This window comes from Salmo trutta, unplaced genomic scaffold, assembly GCF_901001165.1.
Source record: "Salmo trutta unplaced genomic scaffold, fSalTru1.1, whole genome shotgun sequence".
In the NCBI taxonomy this organism is placed as follows: Eukaryota; Metazoa; Chordata; class Actinopteri; order Salmoniformes; family Salmonidae; genus Salmo; species Salmo trutta.
In genome coordinates this window covers 1-22,958 of record NW_021822904.1, presented here as the reverse complement: position 1 = coordinate 22,958, position 22,958 = coordinate 1, and the positions used below count along the sequence as shown (strand labels likewise).

At 45.2% G+C, this 22,958-nt stretch overlaps 1 protein-coding gene across 1 annotated transcript in view; it reads left to right on the top strand.

Annotated features, from left to right (window-relative positions):
- The window catches only part of LOC115186299 (zinc finger protein 385B), a gene marked incomplete at its 3' end in the record, with an annotated part of 81,223 nt that extends 58,361 nt beyond the window's left edge, over positions 1-22,862 (top strand). Inside the window, exon 3 of the mRNA XM_029745968.1 lies at positions 22,720-22,862. Coding sequence (XP_029601828.1) covers positions 22,720-22,862 — 143 coding nt within the window. The remainder of the gene's footprint in view (positions 1-22,719) is intronic.
- Positions 22,863-22,958: the final 96 nt, after the last annotated feature.

The following is a 22,958-nucleotide window of genomic DNA, read 5'->3' as shown; positions in this document are numbered from 1 at the left end:
AGAGAGAGAGAAGGAGATTTAACGAAGAGAGAGGAGACGAGAGATTGAGGGACGAGAGAGGAGATGAGAAGAAATGATCGTGTGAGAGAGAGAGGAGAGAGGAGAGATCTGAGCAGGCGAATAAGAGACATCAGGGTGCCAGGTGGCTGTGGACTTTTCTGCTGCTCAAATGATTGGGTATCTGTCCTTATCGCCACGCCGACAGGTGGCTGATGCCCACTCTACTCCTTTTGAAAGGATGCACAATTACATAGCTGCTGCCGCGGCGACCACAGCTCGCCCATTACCCCCCACACCATTCACAACTCAGGAGTCCTGTTACGGCCCCCACTGCACCAAACATCTGCACAGACCCTGATAAGAATCCTGCTGCCCCTATGTCTGTCTGTCTGTCTCCCACTCTGAGACCAGGCAGGGGAAAGAAAGGCCCCAAACTGGAGTAGAAGAGCTGAGAAGGACTACAGGGTCTTTCATTGATTGCTTTTCAAATGTAATGGTTTATGTGTAGTCTTTATAGTGCGGCTCAAAACCATATGGGCATCTGAAGGCAGCCCGTGAAGGCTTTGGGCGGTGATTCTTCTGCCGTGTGTGTGTGCGTGTGCACGTGCGCAAGTGCGTGCATGTTTTTTGGCTGTATAAATCCATAAAGCAAGATGACGGTCCAGCCTATCCTGGGTATGTGTACTCTGTTGGAATGTCTCACATGTACAATCCTCCTTCTGTGTCATCGCCTATCTTTGTAATTACACACAAGGAATGAGAGGAGAGGTAGCCAAGCCAGTGCTTTGAGAAAGGGGAGAAAAGACAACAAAGATCAGAAAGCCTCCTCACAAAGACATGCCAATTTGCAGCTTGCAGCTGTTTCTCTTCTGAGAGCGAGCATGTGCATGGCCTGTTTTCTCTCCCCTCATCCAGACAGCTAGGGATTGTTTCTAGGACATCTCTCGCTAGCCGGGGCTGGCTGCTGATTGGGGGGCTGGTGTTTTGGCAGGGGGCGAGGATGCCACTTCTGTTGTCTTCACTTCTACGGCATTGTCTGTCTGTCAGCTGGGCTGAGCGCTGTTGTTGTGAGCCATGAACAGGTGTTCAGACACCAACGTGATAAGGGAGAAGCGTAGAAATAGAGAGAGACAGAAGATGTCTACACAACCACCTCCACTGCTGGGCTGTCAGCTGTCCTGTACTGTGTCAAGACAGGCTTTACTGTAGTGTGGAAGAAACCGGTTCGCTCAGGAACTGATAGCATATGTGTAATTATGTGTTTGACATTGAATTGTGTACACTGTGTGTGTACGTGTGTGCATCTGTGTTGTTGTTTGTTTCCTTGGCTCGGGCCCTCCATTTGTCCAAGCCATACTCTCACCTTTGTTTAGCTGCATACGCTGTTGGAGGTGAAACCAAAATGAGCCTAATCAATCTATCTGGCGTCCATAAGGCACGGCACTGCTCGTTTCAAATTAAGTCCCCCAGATGTGCTTCTGTAGATTAATCTCAGCGCTCACGAGCAATTATTCTGCCAGCGACGCTGAGGCATGAGGCTTATTTGAAACAATTAGAGTCCAGTTCGGTCAAAATGAGCTCGTTCATTTTCCAACCTCCGTCGGTGATTGCGAGCGAAGGCATTTTAAAGAGCTATAGTCACGTAAATTGTTTCATACTGCCGCAGCATGTCCTTCAAGCGACCTATTGGGTAAATACATGAGGTATGACCAGACAAGACACTTGACACGGTTTACAGTTGATGAGGCTGGTATTTATTTACATGTAGTTATTTCAGTTTGGACACTTATGGCTGAGGTTTAGCTGTGGACATTTTTATGTTTTTTTATTTAACTGTCAACTAACCATCCAACTGCTGCAATGAATTGCTTGGCAAACGAACTGGAATTTTAATTGACAAAACGTCTAGATTTTGGAACATTTTAGAAGTCGTTTTAGAAGTCAGTGGGTTATCATCAACTCTCCTCCCAAATATGTAGGACATGTAGCACTGTGGTGGCAGAATGTCGAGTTTTCCACAACAGTACTGTGCTGGTTGATTGTTCCCAGGATTGTACTGTAGTAAGTCTGTAGGAATACAGTAAGCCTCCTTCCATCTCCTAGTACCACATTGGACCCAGTTAAAGGAACCTTCAGAGCAGTACTAAGGCCACAGTAGGCTACGTGAAGAGAACAATGCCCGGTGTCTCTGGCTTGCCTTGCTAGCTTCATGTAGAGTTGAAAAAGTGAAGAAAACCCCACTCAGCCTGCAGCTAGGACTTAACATGAACAAAGTAACATGAACAAAGCTTTGCCTTTTTATAGCAAGTACAGATTTCCATTAAGACTTATAATTGGCCGTAGATGTACGCCTAAGAGAGGAATTCAAATTGAGTGTTAAACGGAAAGGGGGAAAACAAAGAGCCTGGAAATGGGCTGGGATTTAAGAAGAGAGGAAAAATAGAGAGGCAAATAGGCATGGAGACTAATAATCAGTGAGTAATTTCATGACAAAGGCAAGGTATCTGTGCCTTCAGGTTCTTTCAGGAGGATGCAACCTTTCTGGAACAAACAGCAGAAGCCACGGCAGCAATAAACAGTGTTCCCTAGTTTCCTAAGTCGTCCTATGTCATTTAAGCTATACAAATACCTATCTATTGTAAGTTATACAGTATATAGGCATTTGTGCTTCTTAGCTTCTGTCCCATTTACTGTGATTCATTACCAGAAGGTCATATAACCCATCTAAATAAACACTTTGAATGTGCTTTCTTCTCGCACGCAGAATGCCATGGCAATGTGTGTAATTGTTCATTCATTTTGAAGTACTTTTCTCCCGTTTGTTTCCTTAGTGTTCTGAGATCACTTGCAAAGAATGGCACAGAGATTGGACTTAATCATTATTGCCTTGTTCATTTCCTTTGATGTCTGAAGTCTATGTGTGTGTTTGTATGTGTGTTCATGTGTGTGTGTATGTACATGTATGTGCATGCGCGAGTGTGTTAGTTATGCATGGGTTCACTTATAAGCCACAGTCCCTGGGTTATATCCGCGGAGCGGACGGGTTCAGGGTCATTAAATATTGTGTGGATGTGGAACGGGTGGGTGGCGGGCAGTTTGAATAAAGAGAAAACAATATCTTTAAAAAATCCAGAAATGTATCATTCCTGTGCAATTGATATCTATAGGCTACACTGAGGTTTTTCTTTAATCATGTTATGCTATCATGCATTAGTGCATTAGCCTAGGGGTCTAACTGTACGCGCGCCTAATAGCCTACACGTCAATCACCAAATGCTTTTGGGAACGTGCAAAAAAAGCTAATGTCAATCCAAGGAGGCAAAAAGGACAATGTTGGAGTATAATTCAATAAGCTGCGAATTGAAGAGTTGAAAATAAAGAGAAGGGGGGGCCAGAAAAGTAGTGTTTGGAAAATATTTGGGAAGCGGTAGAAGAGGATGATAGCAGTGCCGGCTATGTTATGTGTGATGATTGTGAGGCGATATACAAATTCGACTATCACAAGACGGGACTTCAAATAGGGGTATGGAATGTCAAGGGAATTGTAGCCTACTGTTCAGATGGGTTAAATGGAAACTGAAATCTGGACACTGACTCTGTCTATAACCTCTCACATAGCCTTTAAAATGAACTCCTGCAGAATTAAGCATTTCTTGCAGTTAAATGACACACCAAACGAAGGCAACATTTTTACAAATATGATTTCTTTCTTTCAGCATCTTGAGAGAATGTGAATGCTCAGTTAGATGCCATCTGTGGAGGTGCTGTCTTTATCAGCATCATAAAAGCTGATAGTATTTCAACCACATAAAAGAGGCATTCAAGCTAAACTGAAATCGTATCAGAATGTCGTTTTCACAGCTTTCTATTTCCTTACAACCGGTCAAGCTGATGTCATTTGGACATTTTGCACAGAAAATCATTTTGCCCGGACCCTAAACGTATTTGCTCTGTGAAAGAAGATGGCAGAGAACTTTTTTCATTCTATCGATTTATGTATCTAACTATAGAAAAGTTAACTAACAAATAGCCTACCAAAATGTTGTAAATTATAAGCAGAAATATATCTAAATCAGGCCCCAAAATGTAAAAAAAAGTTATTACTTTATTACATATAGTTGGGCGGTTATTAGCAATTGCGGGTGTTTGCGGGTGGACAAACAGCTGACCCGCGCACCACTAGTGTGTGTGTGACTGTTTACTCTCTTTCTCTCTCTCACTTCTCTCTCATCAGCGTAGAGATATATAGTGCCTTGCAAAAGTATTCAACCCCCTTGGCGTTTTTCCTATTTTGTTGCATTACAACCTGTAATTTAAATGGAATTATGTGGATTTCATGTAATGGACAATAGTCCAAATTGGTGAAGTGAAATGAAAAAAAATACTTGTTTAAAAGAATTCAATACGGAAAAGTGGTGCGTGCATATGTATTCACCCCCTTTGCTATGAAGTCCCTAAATAAGATCTGGTGCAACCAATTACCTTCAGAGGTCACATAATTTGTTAAATACAGTCCACCTGTGTGCAATCTAAGTCTCACATGATCTCAGTATATATATACACACATACACCTGTTCTGAAAGGCTCCAGAGTCTGCAACACCACTAAGCAAAGGGCACCACCAAGCAAGCGCCAGCATGAAGACCAAGGAGCTCTCCAAACAGGTCAGGGACAAAGTTGTGGAGAAGTACAGATCAGGATTGGGTTATAAAAAAATTGCTGAAACTTTAAACATCCCACGGAGCACCATTACATCCATTATTAAAAAAATGGAAAGAATATGGCACCACAACAAACCTGCCAAGAGAGGGCCGCCCACCAAAACTCAGACCAGGCAAGGAGGGCATTAATCAGAGAGGCAACAAAGAGACAGCGGAGATTGGAGCATCTGTCCATAGGACCACTTTAAGCCGTACACTCCAGAGCTGGGCTTTATGGAAGAGTGGCCAGAAAAAAGCCATTGCTTAAAGAAAAAAATAAGCAAGCACGTTTGGTGTTCACCAAAAGGCATGTGGGAGACTCCCCAAACATATGGAAGAAGGTACTCTGGTCAGATGAGACTAAAATTGAGCTTTTTGTCCATCAAGGAAAACGCTATGTCTGGCACAAACCCAACACCTCTCATCACCCTGAGAACACAATCCCCACAGGGAAGCATGGTGGTGACAGCATCATGCTGTGGGGATGTTTTTAATTGTCAGGGACTGGGAAACCTGTCAGAATTGAAGGAATGATGGATGGCGCTAAATACAGGGAAATTCTTGAGGGTAACTTATTTCAGTCTTCCAGAGATTTGAGACTGGGACGGAGGTTCACCTTCCAGCAGGACAATGACCTGAAGTATACTGCTAAAGCAACACTTGAGTGGTTTAAGGGGAAACATTTAAATGTCTTGGAATGGCCAAGTCAAAGCCCAGACCTCAATCCAATTGAGAATCTGTGGTATGACTTAAAGATTGCTGTACACCAGCAGAATCAATCCAACATGAAGGAGCTGGAGCAGATTTGCCTTGAAGAATGGGCAAAATCCCAGTGGCTAGATGTGCCAAGCTGATAGAGACATACCCCAAGAGACTTGCAGCTGTAATTGCTGCAAAAGTTGGCTCTACAAAGTATTGACTTTTGGGGGATGAATAATTATGCACGCTCAAGTTCAGTTTGTCTTATTTCTTGTTTGTTTCACAACAAAAAATATTTTGCATCTTCAAAGTTGTATAAATAAAATGATACAACCCTCAAAAAAACATTTAATTCCAGGTTGTAAGGCAACAACATAGGAAAAATGCCAAGGTGGGTGAATACGTTTGCAAGCCACTGTATTTAGTAAGCAACCTCTTACTCATACTTATTTTCACCAACCTCAAATCCTACTCGTCCTCCAATCGAGGGCTCTCGGCTGGCCCACCGTGGCTAATCAGTCTATAATGAGATGTCACAGTTGGCATGACGGCAGAGTGATGGTCGGCCACTCAGCCTGAAATGTATTCATGTAAAAAAACATTAAGCAGTTAATGTCACTTCCACAAATGACTCAATTTGCTGAGGAAATGAACCTAATCTGAGCTCCTGTCAATCCTACAGAGATTCCCAATCCCTGGGTCTGGGAGTGTAGCCCATCTGTACGAGTGGCACATTTATCGTTCCTATCCATTAAATTTGTGTGATGGGCTCCTGCTAAACATAATCCATCATCAAGTAGTAGACTCTGTGAAACGTATTTTGAATTTGTTTTGACACACCAATAATGTATGCAATATATGATGGTAATGATGGTTAGGTAATGATGATATAAGCTATACGCTAACCACTTAAAGTTGTGTATGCAGATTACCTCTGATGACTTAGAGCATCACGATCGTCGTAATAACATTCGGACCAAAGCGCAGCGTGATATGGGTTCCACATGTTTATTGAATGAAACGCACAAAAACAATAAAGAACGACCGAAACGTGACGCAAATGAAGTGCTCACAGGCAACTACACATAAACAAGATCCCACGAAACACAGTGGGGAAATGGCTGCCTAAATATGTTCCCCAATCAGAGACAACAAAAAACAGCTGTCTCTGATTGGGGACCATACCAGGCCAACATAGAAATAAACAACCTAGATTACCCACCCTAGTCACACCCCGACCTAACCAAAATAGAGAATAAAAAGGCTCTCTATGGTCAGGGCGTGACATAGAGGACCTTTAAAGGTGCTACACATAGGATTTGATAGACTTTTTGCATTGTCATTTCAGAAAATGTCCATAATATTATACTAGCTTCTAACAGCTTGTAAAAACAATATATTTTGTTATTGAAAATATATTTAACAGCGATTTAGATGGTATAATAATTCCGTACACTGTTCAGTGCTTGTTCTCTCACATAAACTGAAATTTAGCGAATAGTGTAGAGTTTTATTTTTGCTACCAGGAAGTGACAGACTAGATAACCCAGCCACCAAATCAGAACAGCTTTCCTAGTTTGACATCAGATGTTGCTCCTGCTTGAGACATCAATAGGCGAATATCACAGCCAATCACACTGGCAGGCAAGTAATACTGTGAAACACGATCATTCCACTATTAGCACCAGATATGGACATTTTCTGAAATTAAAAAGTACCTTTAAGAGCACCACTATTTTAGACCTATAAGCATCTGCTCCTGCCTGGAGGTAGGGCCCGTCACTATCTCTCAAAAAGGAGGAGAGCAGATAAGAAACTGCAGGCATACTTACTTAAAATTCTTGCCCTCAAAAAAGTAAAAGAAAACATTTATTTTTCTGAGGTTGTTTTTCTGTTTATCGACACGCTGAATTTTCGTGTACAGCTGCCTCTACAGAGCTATAGCCAGCCGTGGGCGCCGTGGGCGCCATTCTGCATAGATTAATGCATTTGATATGTCCTCCTCCTCCTCCTATTTTCCTTCTCCTGGTTTAGTGCTAGAAATCATAACTGTCTCCTCTCCGTGGCTGGGGCTCTGCTCTCCCCTCACGGAGCTGTGCAGGGGGGAGCTGGGCAATTTGTTTCTGGATGGCTCCAGGCTTATCGGCTCTGCTCGACAGATGGGCCGCGTGCCTGCCTTCTCTCCTCTCCTCAGGTTTGGGTTGGGGGTAGACGCGCGCTGCTCTCTTTGCTGTGCCTGATAAAGCTCATTACAGGTGCTCCCTCATCTCCACGAGGACCCGTTACCCCTACCGAACCTCGCGCCGCCGCTCTCTCTCGCCGTGGATTGCCGCCGACCCATAGCCAAAGAGACAAAACCCATTTGGGAATTTCAGTATGGTTGAGTGATACTGGACTCACATTCTCAAGGCTCACAGGTTACAGACACATAGGGAGAGAAGGCCTAGTCTACAACGATAAAACGCCACTGAACAACTGGCAGATATGATGAAGAGGATTCTGAGGATTTCTACTAAGTAAAAGCCGCTGTCACGCCCTGATCTGTTTCAACTGTTCCTGTGATTGTCTCCACCCCCTCCAGGTGTCGCTTATATTCCCAAGTGTATTTATCCCTGTGTTTCCTGTCTCTCTGTGCCAGTTCGTCTTGTATGTTTAGTCAAGTCAACCAGCGTGTTTTTCCCATACTCCTTTTCTGTTCTCTTTTTATAGTCCTCCCGGTTCTGACCCCTGCCTGACTCTGGACCACTTTCCTGCCTGCCTGATCATCCTGCCTGCCCTGACCTTGATTCTGCCTGCCCTTCGGTACCTATTGGACTCTGATCTGGTTTTGACATTTTTGCCTGTACACGACCATTCTCTTGCCTACCCTTTGGATTAATAAACATTGTAAGACTCCAACCTTCTGCCTCCTGTGTCTACATCTGGGTCTCGCCTTGTGCCTTGATTTAACGAAGAAGTTAACTGCAGGCAATAATATATATTATTTAACCTTTATTTAACTAGGCAAGTCAGTTAAGAGCAAATTCTTATTTACAATGACAGCTTACATGGTATGGTTCATATAGGCTTCATCTTAATGATATTTCCCATCAATAAATGTTCGATCAAGGGCTTAGCGAAACATGAACTGACTATATCTCTGGGTCGTGTTTGAAGAGACCTGCCAGCGTTTCTCCTCGTAATTGAATTTAAGCTATAACCTTGTGGTTAGTCAATAGCAGCAACACAAGCAGAAGCTGATGTGTGTGTGTGATAACGCCAACGTGGCAGAGTGGTAGCGTCTCAAGCCAGGGGCTGTTATTGATCCTATTTAAACTGCTGTCTCGCTTCATCTTTTATTCATTGGCTTTGGTTCATTTACTTATGCACCTTAAAACATGGAGTAATGCAGAGCAGCCCGAGGCGTTGTTTCACTCTGATTCTCCGCTCTTCTGCTCTTATCATCCCTTCTGCTCAGGGCTTCTCAGATTCTCAGATAGGGAAGATTGTAATGGGATGAAGACAGTGTGATGTCTATTTATAAAGCATAGCATCATGCCACAACAGATGGGAATCTGTCTGTACAGGCTGACAGTAATTGGTGTTGGGGGATAAAGTATGTCTTTAAACACTGTGACACTAAGGCTTTGTTCATCCTGTCTTTCTTGGGGGTTCTTATGAGGACCATGACCACGGTGGGTCAGAATTTATTATACACAGGTGTATAAAGTCGAGCACACAGGCATGCAATCTCCATAAACAAACATTGGCAGGAGAATGGCCCATACCGAAGAGCTCAGTGACTTTCAGCGTGGCACCATCAAAGGATGCCACTTTTCCAACAAGGTAGTTTGTCAAATTTCTGCCCTGCTAGAGTTGTCCCGGTCAACTGTAAGTGCTGTTATTGTGAACTGGAAACGTCTAAGAGCAACAACAGCTCAGCCGCGAAGTGGTAGTCCACACAACCTCACAGAACCGGACCGCCGAGTGCTGAAGCACACAGTGCGTAAAAATCTGAAATACTTATTTCCCTCATTAAAACGCAAATCAATTTATAACATTTTTGACATGCGTTTTTCTGGATTGTTTTGTTGTTATTCTGTCTCTCACTGTTCAAATAAACCTACTATTAAAATTATAGATTGATCCTTTCTTTGTCAGTGGGCAAACGTACAAAATCCGCAGGGGATCAAATACTTTTTTCCCTCACTGTATAATCATTCAAACCTTGCTTACATTTTATATAAGATCACATATACAGTATCTCTCTATTATGCGTGAGAATACTTTTGAACAGATTTCCAAAATTGTAATCACTGGGAACTGATTGTATGATGTTTTTAGTCTTTTATGTCTGACAATAAAATTCAAAATACCCCAAGAAAACTTGGGGGGGCAAATAAAATGACCCGGGGGCCAAATTCGGCCTACGGCCTGCCATTTGGGGAACTCTGCTGTAGAGCATCTACAGATGAACTATCCAAATAAAGTGTTACTCCATGGTGCAGAGGCTGGTTGAGTATCAACTTTTACAACCCAATGGTTAGGAGTTGGCGCTCTCACCGCCCCGGCCCGGATTCGATTCCCGGTCAGGGAGCTACTCCTTGGGCTTCCGAGTGGCTCAGCAGTCTAAGGCACTGCATCTCAGTGCTAGAGCCGTCACTACAGACCCTGGTTCGATCCCGGGCTGTATCACAACCGGCCGTGATCAGGAGTCCCATAGGGCGGTGCATAATTGGCCCAGCGTTGTCTGGGTTAGGGGAGGGTTTGGCTGGAGTAGGCTGTCATTGTAAAATAAGAATTTGTTCTTAACTGACTTGCCTAGTTAAATAAAGGTTAAATAAAAAAAATCTAAAATAAAAAATCCCCACCTTGCCCAACATTAGTTGCATCCTACTGTACACTCTTCTCCTTCATTGAAGGGCACTCCTACTGTGCCAGTCCCACCCTCACCTCAACATATTCCTTTAGGAAGCATCAAAAGGAGCCTGAGAGGCAGACGGACAGTGTTAGTCACCCGTGTGAATATGAACTCCACTATCTGACTTTGAACATTTCCTCTCAAAGACCCTGTCACAGGGAAGGGTGCGTTTTCCTCCCTCCTGAGTGTACCCTATTTTCCAATGGCAGGTCAAACTGTGCCTAGCCATGTGTTAAATCAGGTTGCATGGAGGCTTCTGTCACCTCCCACTAGCAGCAGAAAGAGTTTTTGGAGATGAAGGGGAAGGAGATAGAAGGTGAAAGGAGGACAGAACGAAGCAGGGGGAAGTAGCTTTCAACAACTAATTACTACCTCACTGGTTTCCTGGAGAAAATGCACTAACCAAGTTTGGTTGGTGGAAGTGGTTGTGTAAATGTGTTTCTCCTCGTTGAAGAACAGGAAATGTGCTATTTATCTGCACTTCAGTTGTCTATCTTGGGGTGTTTCAGGGTCTCTTCCAGCTTTGACACTAAACAGGGAGTGTCACTTAACAAAGTAGTGAGAGAACGTAGTTCTGTTAACAACGGACAATCACACACTTGATTAAACAGCCATTTCAGAGAGGGAGGTGAGGACGGGAGATCAGTTCTGCACAAATAAACTCTGCAGTGCTGTCACATAAGCCATAAACCCCTCCCACACACACACACACAAACACACACATGCGCACGCACACACATGCACACATACACAGTCATAGACAAAATACACAAATAGTCATACACTGTTATAACACACTAACACACACAGTTATACACTTAATAATACGTAGTGTCTGCGCTACCAACACAACACAAGTGACCCAGAAAAATAAGAGAAAAATACATTCCGAACAGCGTTAAAGGAGGGAGGGAGGGAACGGTCTGTTCAGTAGTCTCTGACAGCACAGCACCAGGGAGAGATTCTCTTTGACTCTCTATGACTCTAAAGGGATTTCAGATTGCATGTCATTCAGGGGGTTTACACACCATGTACTCTCCTTGTGTTCTTCTGCATCAGACACAAACACACTAAACTACCAGCCTTCCTCTGTCTGACTTCACTGTAATAGAATATTACGGGTGAGATCGTTAACTCAGCATCGTTAAAAGAAACAAATATACTTCTGTTAATTTCATGCAGGAAAAGAGAATCAATTGGCCAGAACACTGAGCTATTATATCCTTCATTATCCATGGACCATGCGCTGTTCCGTCTAATCAACTTCAGATCACATTTTAAACTCAGGTTTTCATTATGCTTGAAGGAGAGTATGGACAGAGATAGGGAGAGAAATGGAGAGATGGAGAGAGGGATAGAGAGAGCGTCGATGGGAGCCTTTAATTAAAGCTGATTATGCTTAATGTTCTCCGTCCATGCGGTAATGACTCCCGTGGTAGTCCTCACACAACCTCGGGATCAAGCGGAAGTTAATTGGCTGTTAAGACTTTCCCTTTCTTTCCCTCTCAGTCCATCTTTTCCCTCCTCTTTCTCTCCTTCAGAGGAATCAGAGCAAATGACCGCTGGTGGCTTTTCAGTATTTTAATTGCTCCTATGGCTATAAGCTATGAGAACATCTTCAAACTGTCTCACTGGGCTCAGAGCCACTTTCACATACAATACAGTACATGGGCTAATCTTAGGTATTTTATGGCTTCTAACGGTTGCATCCCAAATGGCACTCTCTTCCCTATTTAGTGCACTTTTGACTAGAATCCTACCTTGTCACATCCTGTCCTATCAGTGCATGGTCTGAGGCAGGCTATGGCTGCCTATTAGAGGCTCAGGGGGACAGAGCCTAACATGAGCAACAGCCTTGTGACTGACTGGGACTGTGCGTGTCACTCCTCGTCCCTTAGTGTGCACATTTGGTAAGGTAGGATGAAGAGCTCCGTCAAGCATTCAGTGGTTGTGTAAGAGGAGCATCTCAAGAGAACACACACACAGACGGAGGGGGTCGTGGTGGGGATGTTTGGAGTTATAAAACAATAATTGTATTATCTTGTTAGCATAAAACGAACTGGCCCTCGCACTCACATGCTCTTATTGTGATACTGGCCCTTCACTAAAGGAGCATGTTTTCTCCCTTTAATGGAATCCATGGACAAAGCATCGGGCCCACATTCCTACATGAGTTCCGTTTACCCAGCTGGATATGACAGTTTATCTAACAGAATACATGACATTACTCAGCAGTCAATAGCGCTGAACCATTTTAAACCTAAGTTAGTGTCAGCGGTGTATTCATGCGGCTGTGATTGTCCTTGGGGCTTTTGGCAATCAGTTTAGAGCCCATGTCTTTCACCACAGTGACTAGTCTCAGTGACAAAGCCATAAACAAAAGACACATCAAGCTCAGGATCTGAATGATTTGCCTTCCCTCTCCTACAGTACATTAATGTTGGACATTCAGTCATGTTATGTCCTGTTTGTCCTATGTGGCTCGAGGACTTCCTGTCAACCTTACTGAAGGACACAGCAGCAGTAGTGATGTCCATAGGGCATTATTCCACCCTTGCCACCCTCAGGTCTCTGTCTCCCTGTCCACTCCACCACTCTGTTCTGCACCACATGGAGGTCCTCTACAGCCTGCGGACGCATCTTTAGGAGCCTGCTGTCATCTTTGTGTTGTCCTGCAGGCCCCTTTTCATCATTGTTTGAGAGAGAGAGAGAGAGAGAGAGAGATGCTAGCTCCTTTGTCCAGGCTGGAACCTGGGTTGGTTGAGAACATCCTGGGTGACAGGAGAGGGGCAGGGAGGGATCCAATCAGCTGGTTCTGAACCAAGCCCACTGTGCCAACCAACACAGATAATTAGAAAGGGCTGTAAATAGACATGCAGCCTTTCCTCTCTCCTTCCTTCCCTCCATCCTCCACCACTCAACTGGGGTTAGGGAGGTTTGAGGGGTGGTGGGAGAATAAAGATGGGGAATAGGCAGTATAGCAGTTATGAGCGTTGGACCAGTAACCAAAAAGTCACTGGTTTGAATCCCCTAGGTGAAAAATTTGTCGGTTATGAGCATTGGGTCAGTAACCGAAAAGTCACTGGTTTGAATCCCCTAGGTGTAAAAGCTGTCGAAGGCACTTTACCCTAATTGATCCTGTAAGTTGCACTGAAATAAGAGTGTCTGCTAAATGACTAAAATGTCAATGTAAATCAATTGAAAGACAAAAGGGGAGGGGCTTACAAAAAAGGCCAGAAATACAGTACCAGTCAAAAGTTTGGACACACCTGTCACGGGCGTCAGAATGAGTAGACCAAGGTGCAGCGTGGAATATGTTCATCTTGAGTTTAATGAAAGAAATGAACACTTTACAAATTATACAACAAATGACAGCAGACAGTTCCGTCAGGTACTTACAACTAAACGGAAAATAACTACCCACAAAAAACAAAGGAAAAACAGGCTGCCTATGTATGGCTTCCAATCAGAGACAACGATAGACACCTGCCTCTGATTGGAAACCATACCCGGCCAAAACATAGAACACAAAACATAGAATGCCCACCCACCTATCACACCCCGGCCTAGCTAAATAGAGAAAACACCGCTCTCCTAGGTCAGAGCGTGACAACACCTACTCATTCAAGGGTTTTTATTTCTTTTTACTATTTTCTACATTATAGAATAATAGTGAAGGCATCAAAACTATGAAATAACACATATGGAATCAAGTAGTAAACAAAAAAGTGTTAAACAAATCAAAATAGATTTTTGATTTTAGATTCTTCAAAGTAGCCACCCTTTGCCTTGATGACAGCTTTGCACACTCTTGGCATTCTCTCAACCAGATTCACCTGGAATGCCTTTTCCAGCAGTCTTGAAGGAGTTCCCACATATCCTGAGCATGGTTGGCTGCTTTTCCTTCACTCTGCAGTCCAACTCATCCCAAACTATCAGGAATCAAGGTAAGACCCAGATGCAGACACGTCGAATTGACAATGGTTTAATATTCCAACAGGGGCAGGCAATAGACATGTCAAGGCAGCCAGGGGTCAGTAATGAGGGGATTGTGTCGCTGGAGCCAGGAGAATCCCAATACCACGAGAATCTGAGGGGACTTGATGAACAGGAACTGGATAGCCTCGCTGTGGTTCCCTGACACACGTATGTTGATGGTAGTGGTGTTGTGGGTGACTCTGCCTATAGAGCGCCCGTCCAGTGCTCTAACATACATGGGAATGGAGAGGGGCTGAGTGGGGATGTTCAGCTCGGACGCCAGGGTTGCGTCCAAAAAGCTCTCGTTGGCCTAAGAGTCAATGAGAAAACCGGAGGGATTTGGATTGGGCTCCCCACAGCAAAATGGCATGAAAGGTGTTCGAGCAAGGGAAGCAGGAACGTTCTCCATATGGCCCACCAGAGTACCTGCTCCTACCGGTGAGCCTGGCTTCTTTAAAGGACAAGAGGACACAAAATGACCAAGAGTCCCGCAATACAGACTTGGTGTTGATCCTGTATTGCCGTTCCACTGGCGACAGCTCAGCTCTGCCTAGTGGCATAGGCTAAGGAAGCGGTGACTCGGTCATCTTCGGCAGCCCTCGGGGCAGGTCGGGAAACCTCAGGTTCTCTTGGCAACAAGACCGTCGGGAGCTTCTGGGATGACTCGGAGGCAAGGTGGGAACCCTGGGCGTGTGATCGAAATCCAATTTCCTCTCCCTCCGTTGTTCCCGTAATCGCCCATCGATACGGATGGTCAAAGCGATGAGGGAATTGAGCTCCGGAGGTAACTCCAGGGGTGCAAGCTCGTCCTTGACCTCCTCCGAGACGCCGTGCAGGAACATATCAAACAGTGCCTCTTGATTCCAAGCATGTGCGGAAATCCACCACATAATCAGCTACACTGAGGGTCCTGCTGAAGCTGGATTAGCTTCCGGGTGGCCTCTCGCCCGGAGAACGGTGCATCAAAGACCTTCCTCACTTCTCCCACAAACCCCTCCAGATAGGGCATATGGCCGGCTGTTGTTCCCACACGGCAGTAGCCCAGGTGAGAGCCCTCCTGGACATCAGTGTGAATAGGCAGGCTATCTTTGAGCGATCCGAGTGGAAGGAGGAGGGTTGAAGCTTGAAGACAAGGGCACCCTGAGCTAGGAATGCCCGACAGCTGCTCGGCTCTCCATTGAAGCGTTCCGGAGGAGGTAAGCGCGGCTCCCGAGATGGTGGACTGACCGATGAGACGCCGCTGCTAGAAGCTGAATTGCTGAGGAGCTGTGGGGTTACCACCGTGGTAGGCGGCCTCCCAGACAACCGTTGGAATTGCTCCAGCAAACTGTCGAATGCCCGGTCATGGCGTTCAGCCAACGTTTGGACCCCTCCACAAGGCTAAGAAGCAATTCTTTGTGCCTACCGATGGTGGCTCCCTGGGTGGAGTTGGCGTTGTGCAGCTGGCCTGGGTCTGCTGGGTCAGTCATGACCAGTTCGTACTATCAGGAATCAAGGTAAGACCCAGATGCAGACATGTCGAATTGACAATGGTTTAATATTCCAACAGGGGCAGGCAATAGACGGGTCAAGGCAGGCAGGGGTCAGTAAACCAGAGGTGGGGCAATGGTATTGGATGGCAGGCATGCTCAGGGTCAGGGGCAGGCAGAGTGGTCAGGCAGGCGGGCTCAGAGTCAGGACAGGCAAGGGTCAAAACCAGGAGGGCGAGAAAAAAAGAGACTTGGAAAGGCAGGAGCTGAGAACAAAAATGCTGGTTGACTTGACAAACAAGACGAACTGGCAACAGACAAACAGAGAACACAGGTATAAATACACAAGGGATAATGGGGAAGATGGGCGACACCTGGAGGGGGGTGGAGACAATCACAAGGACAGGTGATACAGATGAGGGTGTGACACCAAACCATCTCAATTGTGTTGAGGTCGGGTGATTGTGGAGGCCAGGTCATCCGATGCAGCACTCCATCACTCTCCTTCTTGGTCAAATAGACCTTACATATCTTGGAGTTGTATTGGGTCATTGTCCTGTTGAAAAGAAATGATAGTCCCACTAAGCGCAAACCAGATGGGATGGCGTATCACAGCAGAATGCTGTGGTGGCCATTCTTGTTAAGTGTGCCTTGAATTCTAAATAAATCACAGACAGTCTCACCAGCAAAGCACCCCCACACCATCACACCTTCTCCTCCATGCTTCACGGTGGGAACCACACATGCAGAGATCATCCGTTCACATACTCTGCGTCTCACAATGACACGGCAGTTGGAATCAAAAATCTCAAATTTGGACTCATCAGACCAAAGGACAGATTTCCACTGGCCTAATGTCTATTGCTCGTGTTTCTTGGCCCAAGCAAGTCTCTTCTTCTTATTGGTGTCCTTTAGTAGTGGTTTCTTTGCAGCAATTCGACCACGAAGGCCTGATTCACACAGTCTCCTCTAAACAGTTGATGTTGAGATGTGTCTTTTACTTGAACTCTGTGAAGCATTTATTTGGGCTGCAATTTCTGAGGCTGGTAACTCTAATGAACTTATCCTCTGCAGCAGAGGTAACTCTGGGTCTTCCTTTCCTGTGGGGGTCCTCACGAGAGCCAGTTTCATCATTGTGCTTGATGGTTTTTGTGACTGCACTTTTAAGAAACGTTCAAAGTGCTTGAAATGTTCCGGATTGACTGACCTTCATGTCTTAACGTAATGATGGACTGTCATGTCTCTTTGCTTATTTAAGCTATTCTTGCCATAATATGGACTTGGTCTTTTACCAAATAGACCTATCTTCTGTATACCTCCCCTACCTTGTCACAACACATTGATTGGCTCAAACGCATTAAGGAAAGAAATTCCACAAATTAACTTTTAACAAGGCACACCTGTTAATTGAAATGCATTCCAGGTGACTACCTCGTGAAGCTGGTTGAGAGAATGCCAAGAGTGTGCAAAGCTGTCATCAAGGCAAAAGGTGGCTAGTTTGAAGAATCTCAAATGTAAAATAGATTTTGATTTGTTTAACCCATTTTTGGTTACTACATGATTCCATATGTGTTATTTCATAGTTTTGATGTCTTCACTGTTATTCTAAAATGTAGAAAATAGTACAAATAAATAAAAACCCTGCAATGAGTAGGTGTATATGCATACATTTTTTCTATTAAAAACCGCAGTCTAAGGCCTCCCGAGTGGCAGAGTGGTCTAAGGCACTGTATCGCAGTGCTTGTGACGTCACTACAGAACCGGGTTCATTCCCAGGCTGTGTCACAACTGGCTGTGACTGGGAGTCTCATAGGGCGGTGTACAATTGGCCCAGCGTCGTCTGGGTTAGGGAAGGGTTTGGCCGGGGGGTGGGCTTTACTTGGCTCATCGCGCTCTAGCGACTCCTTGTGGCGGGTCGGGCACCTGCAGGCTGACTTGGGTCGTCAGTTGAACGGTGTTTCCTCCGACACATTGGTGCAGCTGGCTTACGGGTTAAGCGGGAGGGTGTTAAGGAGCGTGTTTTTGCGGGTCATGTTTCGGAGGACTCATGACTCGACCTTCGCCTCCCGAACCTGTTGGTAAGTTGCAGCGATGAGACAACATTGTAATTGGATCTCAACTGGATATCACGAAATTGGGGGGTAACATTTTAAATAAAAAATAAACCACAGTCTCAATGTGGAAATAGTGTTCTTAATGTAATCACATAATGTTTTTATGAACATCATGTGGTGCCTGATGATGGCAGATGTTGTGTAACTGAGTCATGTGTTAAGACGATATGTGTTGTTGTGACGGTTAGTGGAGGAAGAGGATTGTGGACTAAGTTCTATAAACAGTCAGCACTGTAAGCAGAGTCCTCTTCCACAGACTGGACTGGACATTCGGTTTTAACACAGAAGTCTTGTTGTCTGGACAGCCACTGATGCATAAACACATCAGAGCCTGCACACAGGCATGTCTTTGGACAGACAACACACACACACACTCATTACACACCACATTAAATGAGAATGACGCAATGTGATAGAAGGAGGTTAGCTGTGGCTTCAGGGCTGAATCAACCTACCCTTCCTCCCTAACACACACACACACACACACACAAACACGCGCAAACAAACGCACACACCTTTTATTTCCTCCTTCCCTTCTGTTGTATGTATGTTGTGTTTGTTTTTGTGTACCTCTACACCGTAATATAGATTTCAGTGGCGTACACCTAGTGCATTCCCATAGGCTTTGAGAATGTGTGTGTGTGCGTGCATGCATCCAGGTGCGTGTGAATGTTTATTCCCTCTGTGTGTCATCTGTTTCCTGGAGGTGCATGGGTGGAGTATGAGTTTTAGGTGGTACTCACCTACCACATGTCTCCGGTACACAGAGAGCAACCACTCCGTTGTCTGTGGCTGGCTGTTGTACATTCCTTGATTCCTATGCGTGTGCCTCGGCGCGGCTCTAGTCTTATCATCCAAACAGGCAAACAACCAGCCCCTGATTTAATACACTGTATTAAGAGCCACAGAGAGAGAAGGAGGGAGGGAGGCACTATCAGCTGATAACTGTCCACCTAGCTAGGCTAACTCTGCTCCTTCGCGTGCGCACGTGTGTGACATCTCACAGTGGAAGGCTGGGGACCACATGACTGGAGTTGATGTCCGCCCTCCATGCCGTCTCTGTGGGCGGAAGATAGACAGCAGTGGGCCGTCCTCACCCAGCACCCAGCCGGGGGCAGACACAGCCAGGCCTCTACCCAGCACGGTGAACATATGCCTGGGGCTCCAGCGTTGCCGCTTTACTCCTCAGCTCCACCAACCAATTATAAAACTAGTGTGCGTCTCAAATGGCACCCTTTCCCCTGTGGACCCTGGTCAAAAGTAGTGCCCTATGTAGGGAATAGGGTGCCATTTGGGACGCAGACACAGCACTCATCCTAGAGAGGGGGAGGAGGAGGGGGAGGGGCTGGTTGTCAATCTGATATCAAACCGTGAGGCAGACGGCTGTCAGGACTGCTGCCTTCCCCATTGTTATTCTGTCACGTCCTTCATACATACATACATACATACATACATACATACATACATACAATACATACATACATACATACAATACATACATACATACATACATACATACATACATACATACAATACATACATACATACATACATACATACATACATACATACATACATACATACATACATACATATGTCGTCATACCTGTCTTGTGTAATATATACTGAATAGCTAGTCTTCACTCGTTGTGTTATTTGGCTATATTATATTACAGGTCCTTGGCTTTGCGAGGACAGTGGTACTATGTATAAGGTAGAAAAAAGAAACGCACACCTATAAAGGCGAGGTGCTGGCTAGCGGAGTAGAACACTAGAAAATAAAGGAAAGCCGCACACTCTAAGAGCTCAGATGCAAACATTTTTGCATCTGAGCTCTTAGAGTGTGCAGCTTTCCTTTATTTTCCACTATGTATAAGGTCTCACCTCTTGATCTGCTGTTTGTTCAAATCAAATTTTATTGGTCACATGCAGATGTTAATGCGAGTGTAGCGAAATGCTTGTGCTTCTAGTCCGACAGTGAAGTAATACCTAACAAGTAATCTAACAAATTCACAACGACTACCTAATACACACAATGTCTGGGTATGGAATAAGAATATGTGCATATAAATGTATGGATGCGCGATGGCCGTGCGGCATAGGCAAGATGCAATAGATGGTATAAAATACAGTATATACATATGAAATGAGTAATGTAGGATATGTAAACATTATTAAAGTGGCATTATTTAAAGTGACTAGTGATACCATTATTAAATCAATTTATTAAAGTGGCCAGAGACTTGAGTCTGTATGTTGGCAGCAGCCTCTCTATGTTAGTGATGGCTGTTTAACAGTCTGATGGCCTTGAGATGGAAGCTGTTTTTCAGTCTCTCAGTCCCAGCTTTGATGCACCTGTACTGACCTCGCCTTCTGGATAATAGCGGGGTGAACAGGCAGTGGCTCGGGTGGTTGCTGTCCTTGATGATCTTTTTGGCTTTCCTGTGACATCGGGTGCAGTAAGTCTCCTGGAGGGCAGGTAGTTTGCCCCCGGTGATGAGTTGTGCAGAATGCACTCCCCTCTGGGGAGCCTTGTGGTTGAGGGCGGTGCAGTTACTGTACCAGGCAGTGACACAGCCCGACAGGATGCTCTCGATTGTACATCTGTAGAAGTTTGTGAGGGTTTTAGGTGACAAACCAAATTTCTTCAGCCTCCTGATGTTATTTCTATGTAAAATATTCTGTAACAAGTGTTGTTTTTGTGCTCAATGGTGGATCTATTCATAATTATTTAAGAGACGCCTTCTTCACCACGCTGTCTGTGTGGGTGGACCATTTCAGTTTGTCCGTGATGTGTAGGCTGAGGAACTTAAAACTTTCCACCTTTTCCACTACTGTCCTGTCAATGTGGATAGGGGTGTGCTCCCTCTGCTGTTTCCCGAAGTCCACGATAATCTCCTTTGTTTTGTTGACGTTGAGTGAGAGGTTATTTTCCTTACACCACACTCCGAGGGGCCTCACCTCCTCCCTATTGGCTGTGTCGTCATTGCTGGTAATCAAGCCTACCACTGTAGTGTCGTCTGCAAACGTGATGAATGAGTTGGAGGTGTGCATGGCCACGCAGTCATGGGTGAACAGGGAGAACAGGAGAGGGCTGAGAACGCACCCTTGTGGGGCCCCAGTGTTGAGGATCAGCGGGGTGGAGATGTTTCCTACCTTCACCACCTGGGGGCGACCCGTCAAAGTCCAGGACCCAGTTGCACAGGGCGGGATCGAGACCCAGGGTCTCAAGCTTAATGATGAGTTTGGAGGGTACTATGGTGTTGAATGCTGAGCTGTAGTCAATGAACAGCATTCTTACATAGGTATTCCTCTTGTCCAGATGGGATAAGGCAGTGTGCAGTGTGATGGCGATTGCATAATCTGTGGAACTATTGGGGTGGTAAGCAAATTGGAGTGGGTCTAGGCTATCAGGTAGGGTGATATGATCCTTGACTAGCAGACTGGGATAGGGAATTATTGAATATGTCCGTAAACACACCAGCCATACTATGACGTACTGTATAACAACCACCTGGAACCATGTTGTAGCATCTAATACTTTACCAAGCTCAGCTGTGACTTAGCTTAGATATGTCTTAGATATGGGTCGTAATGTACCAGACAATCTCCTCTCTTTCAGAGGTGACAGTTGTTATGGGACCAATTTCCTTTGTTTCTAAAGGTGTGTGTTTTATTACGAGGTCAATCTCTTCTCTTTCTAAGGTGTGTGTTATTACGAGGCCAGTCTCTTCTCTTTCTAAGGTGTGTGTTATTACGAGGTCAGTCTCTTCTCTTTCTGAGGTGTGTGTTATTACGAGGTCAGTCTCTTCTCTTTCTAAGGTGTGTGTTATTACAAGGTCAGTCTCTTCTCTTTCTAAGGTGTGTGTTATTACAAGGTCAATCTCTTCTGTTTCTAAAGGTGTGTGTTATTGTGTCCTGATATCTCCTCATCCTCCTATCATATCCATGGTGTGTGTTGTAACGGTGTGTTGCATTGCGCATGCTCAGGGCAGGTCTGGTGACCCAGAGATGATACTGATGATTGATCCTGGCGGTGGGATAAGTACCCAGCGCAGCACCGGCTCACTGAAACGCAGCCAGCTGGAAAATTAGAAATCTCTTCATCCCTGGTCCATTTGATATCCGTTATCATCTTCCCAGTCGTACGGTGCAGGCCAGGCACTCCCCTCTCACAGCCAATAAATCTGTAATTAAATGATATGTGTGTGTGTATACGTGAGCACCCAGTGCATGTCCTTGAAGGATTAACCTGGCAGTGGGGTGATAGGATGTAGGGGGGTCGTGAAGGGGGGTTGTTCACATGCACAGCCCACACACACACACACACACACACACACACACACACACACACACACACACACACACACAAGCTCGTTTCTGAGCTGTGAAGTGTGACTGATGGGGGTCTGGTGAAGGTGTGTGTTTTGCTGCTTCATTTGTAAAACAAAACAAGCCAGTCAGTCTTACACCTTACCTCCCACCTTACCTCATACCTTACCTCCCACCTTTTTCTCCTACTTTACCTCCTTCCTTACCTCACACTTTACCTCATACCTTACCTCCCACCTTACCCTATATCTTACCTCATACCTTTTCTCCTACTTTACCTCCCACCTTACCTCCCACCTTACCTCATACCTTACCTCACACCTTTGTCCTACTTTACTTCCCACCTTACCTCACACCTTATCTCCCACCTCACACCTTACCTCACTCCTTACCTCACTCCTTACCTCACTCCTTACTGACCAAACACACTGGTAGTGAGAAGAGACAGAAAAAGAGACATCAAAGTATCTCTCATGATTGTTCTAAGTGTTTGTCTAACCCCGTTATGTTGTTGTGGTTCCATCCAGGCACCTCTGCCCAGGGCAACCCCCTCCTGGCCTCCCTGCCTGTTCCGGGACGGCCCCTGCAGCCCCACCTCGACCTCAAGCACTTCCTGCCCTTCAGGCTCAATGGATCGTCCCCCCTCAGCCTCTTCCCTAACTTCAGCACGGTGAGTCACACAGCACGGCATGGCACATCAACATCACCAAGTCATATCTACGTAACTATCACACTGCTAGTGTGAACTCAAAATACCTTTTTGTCT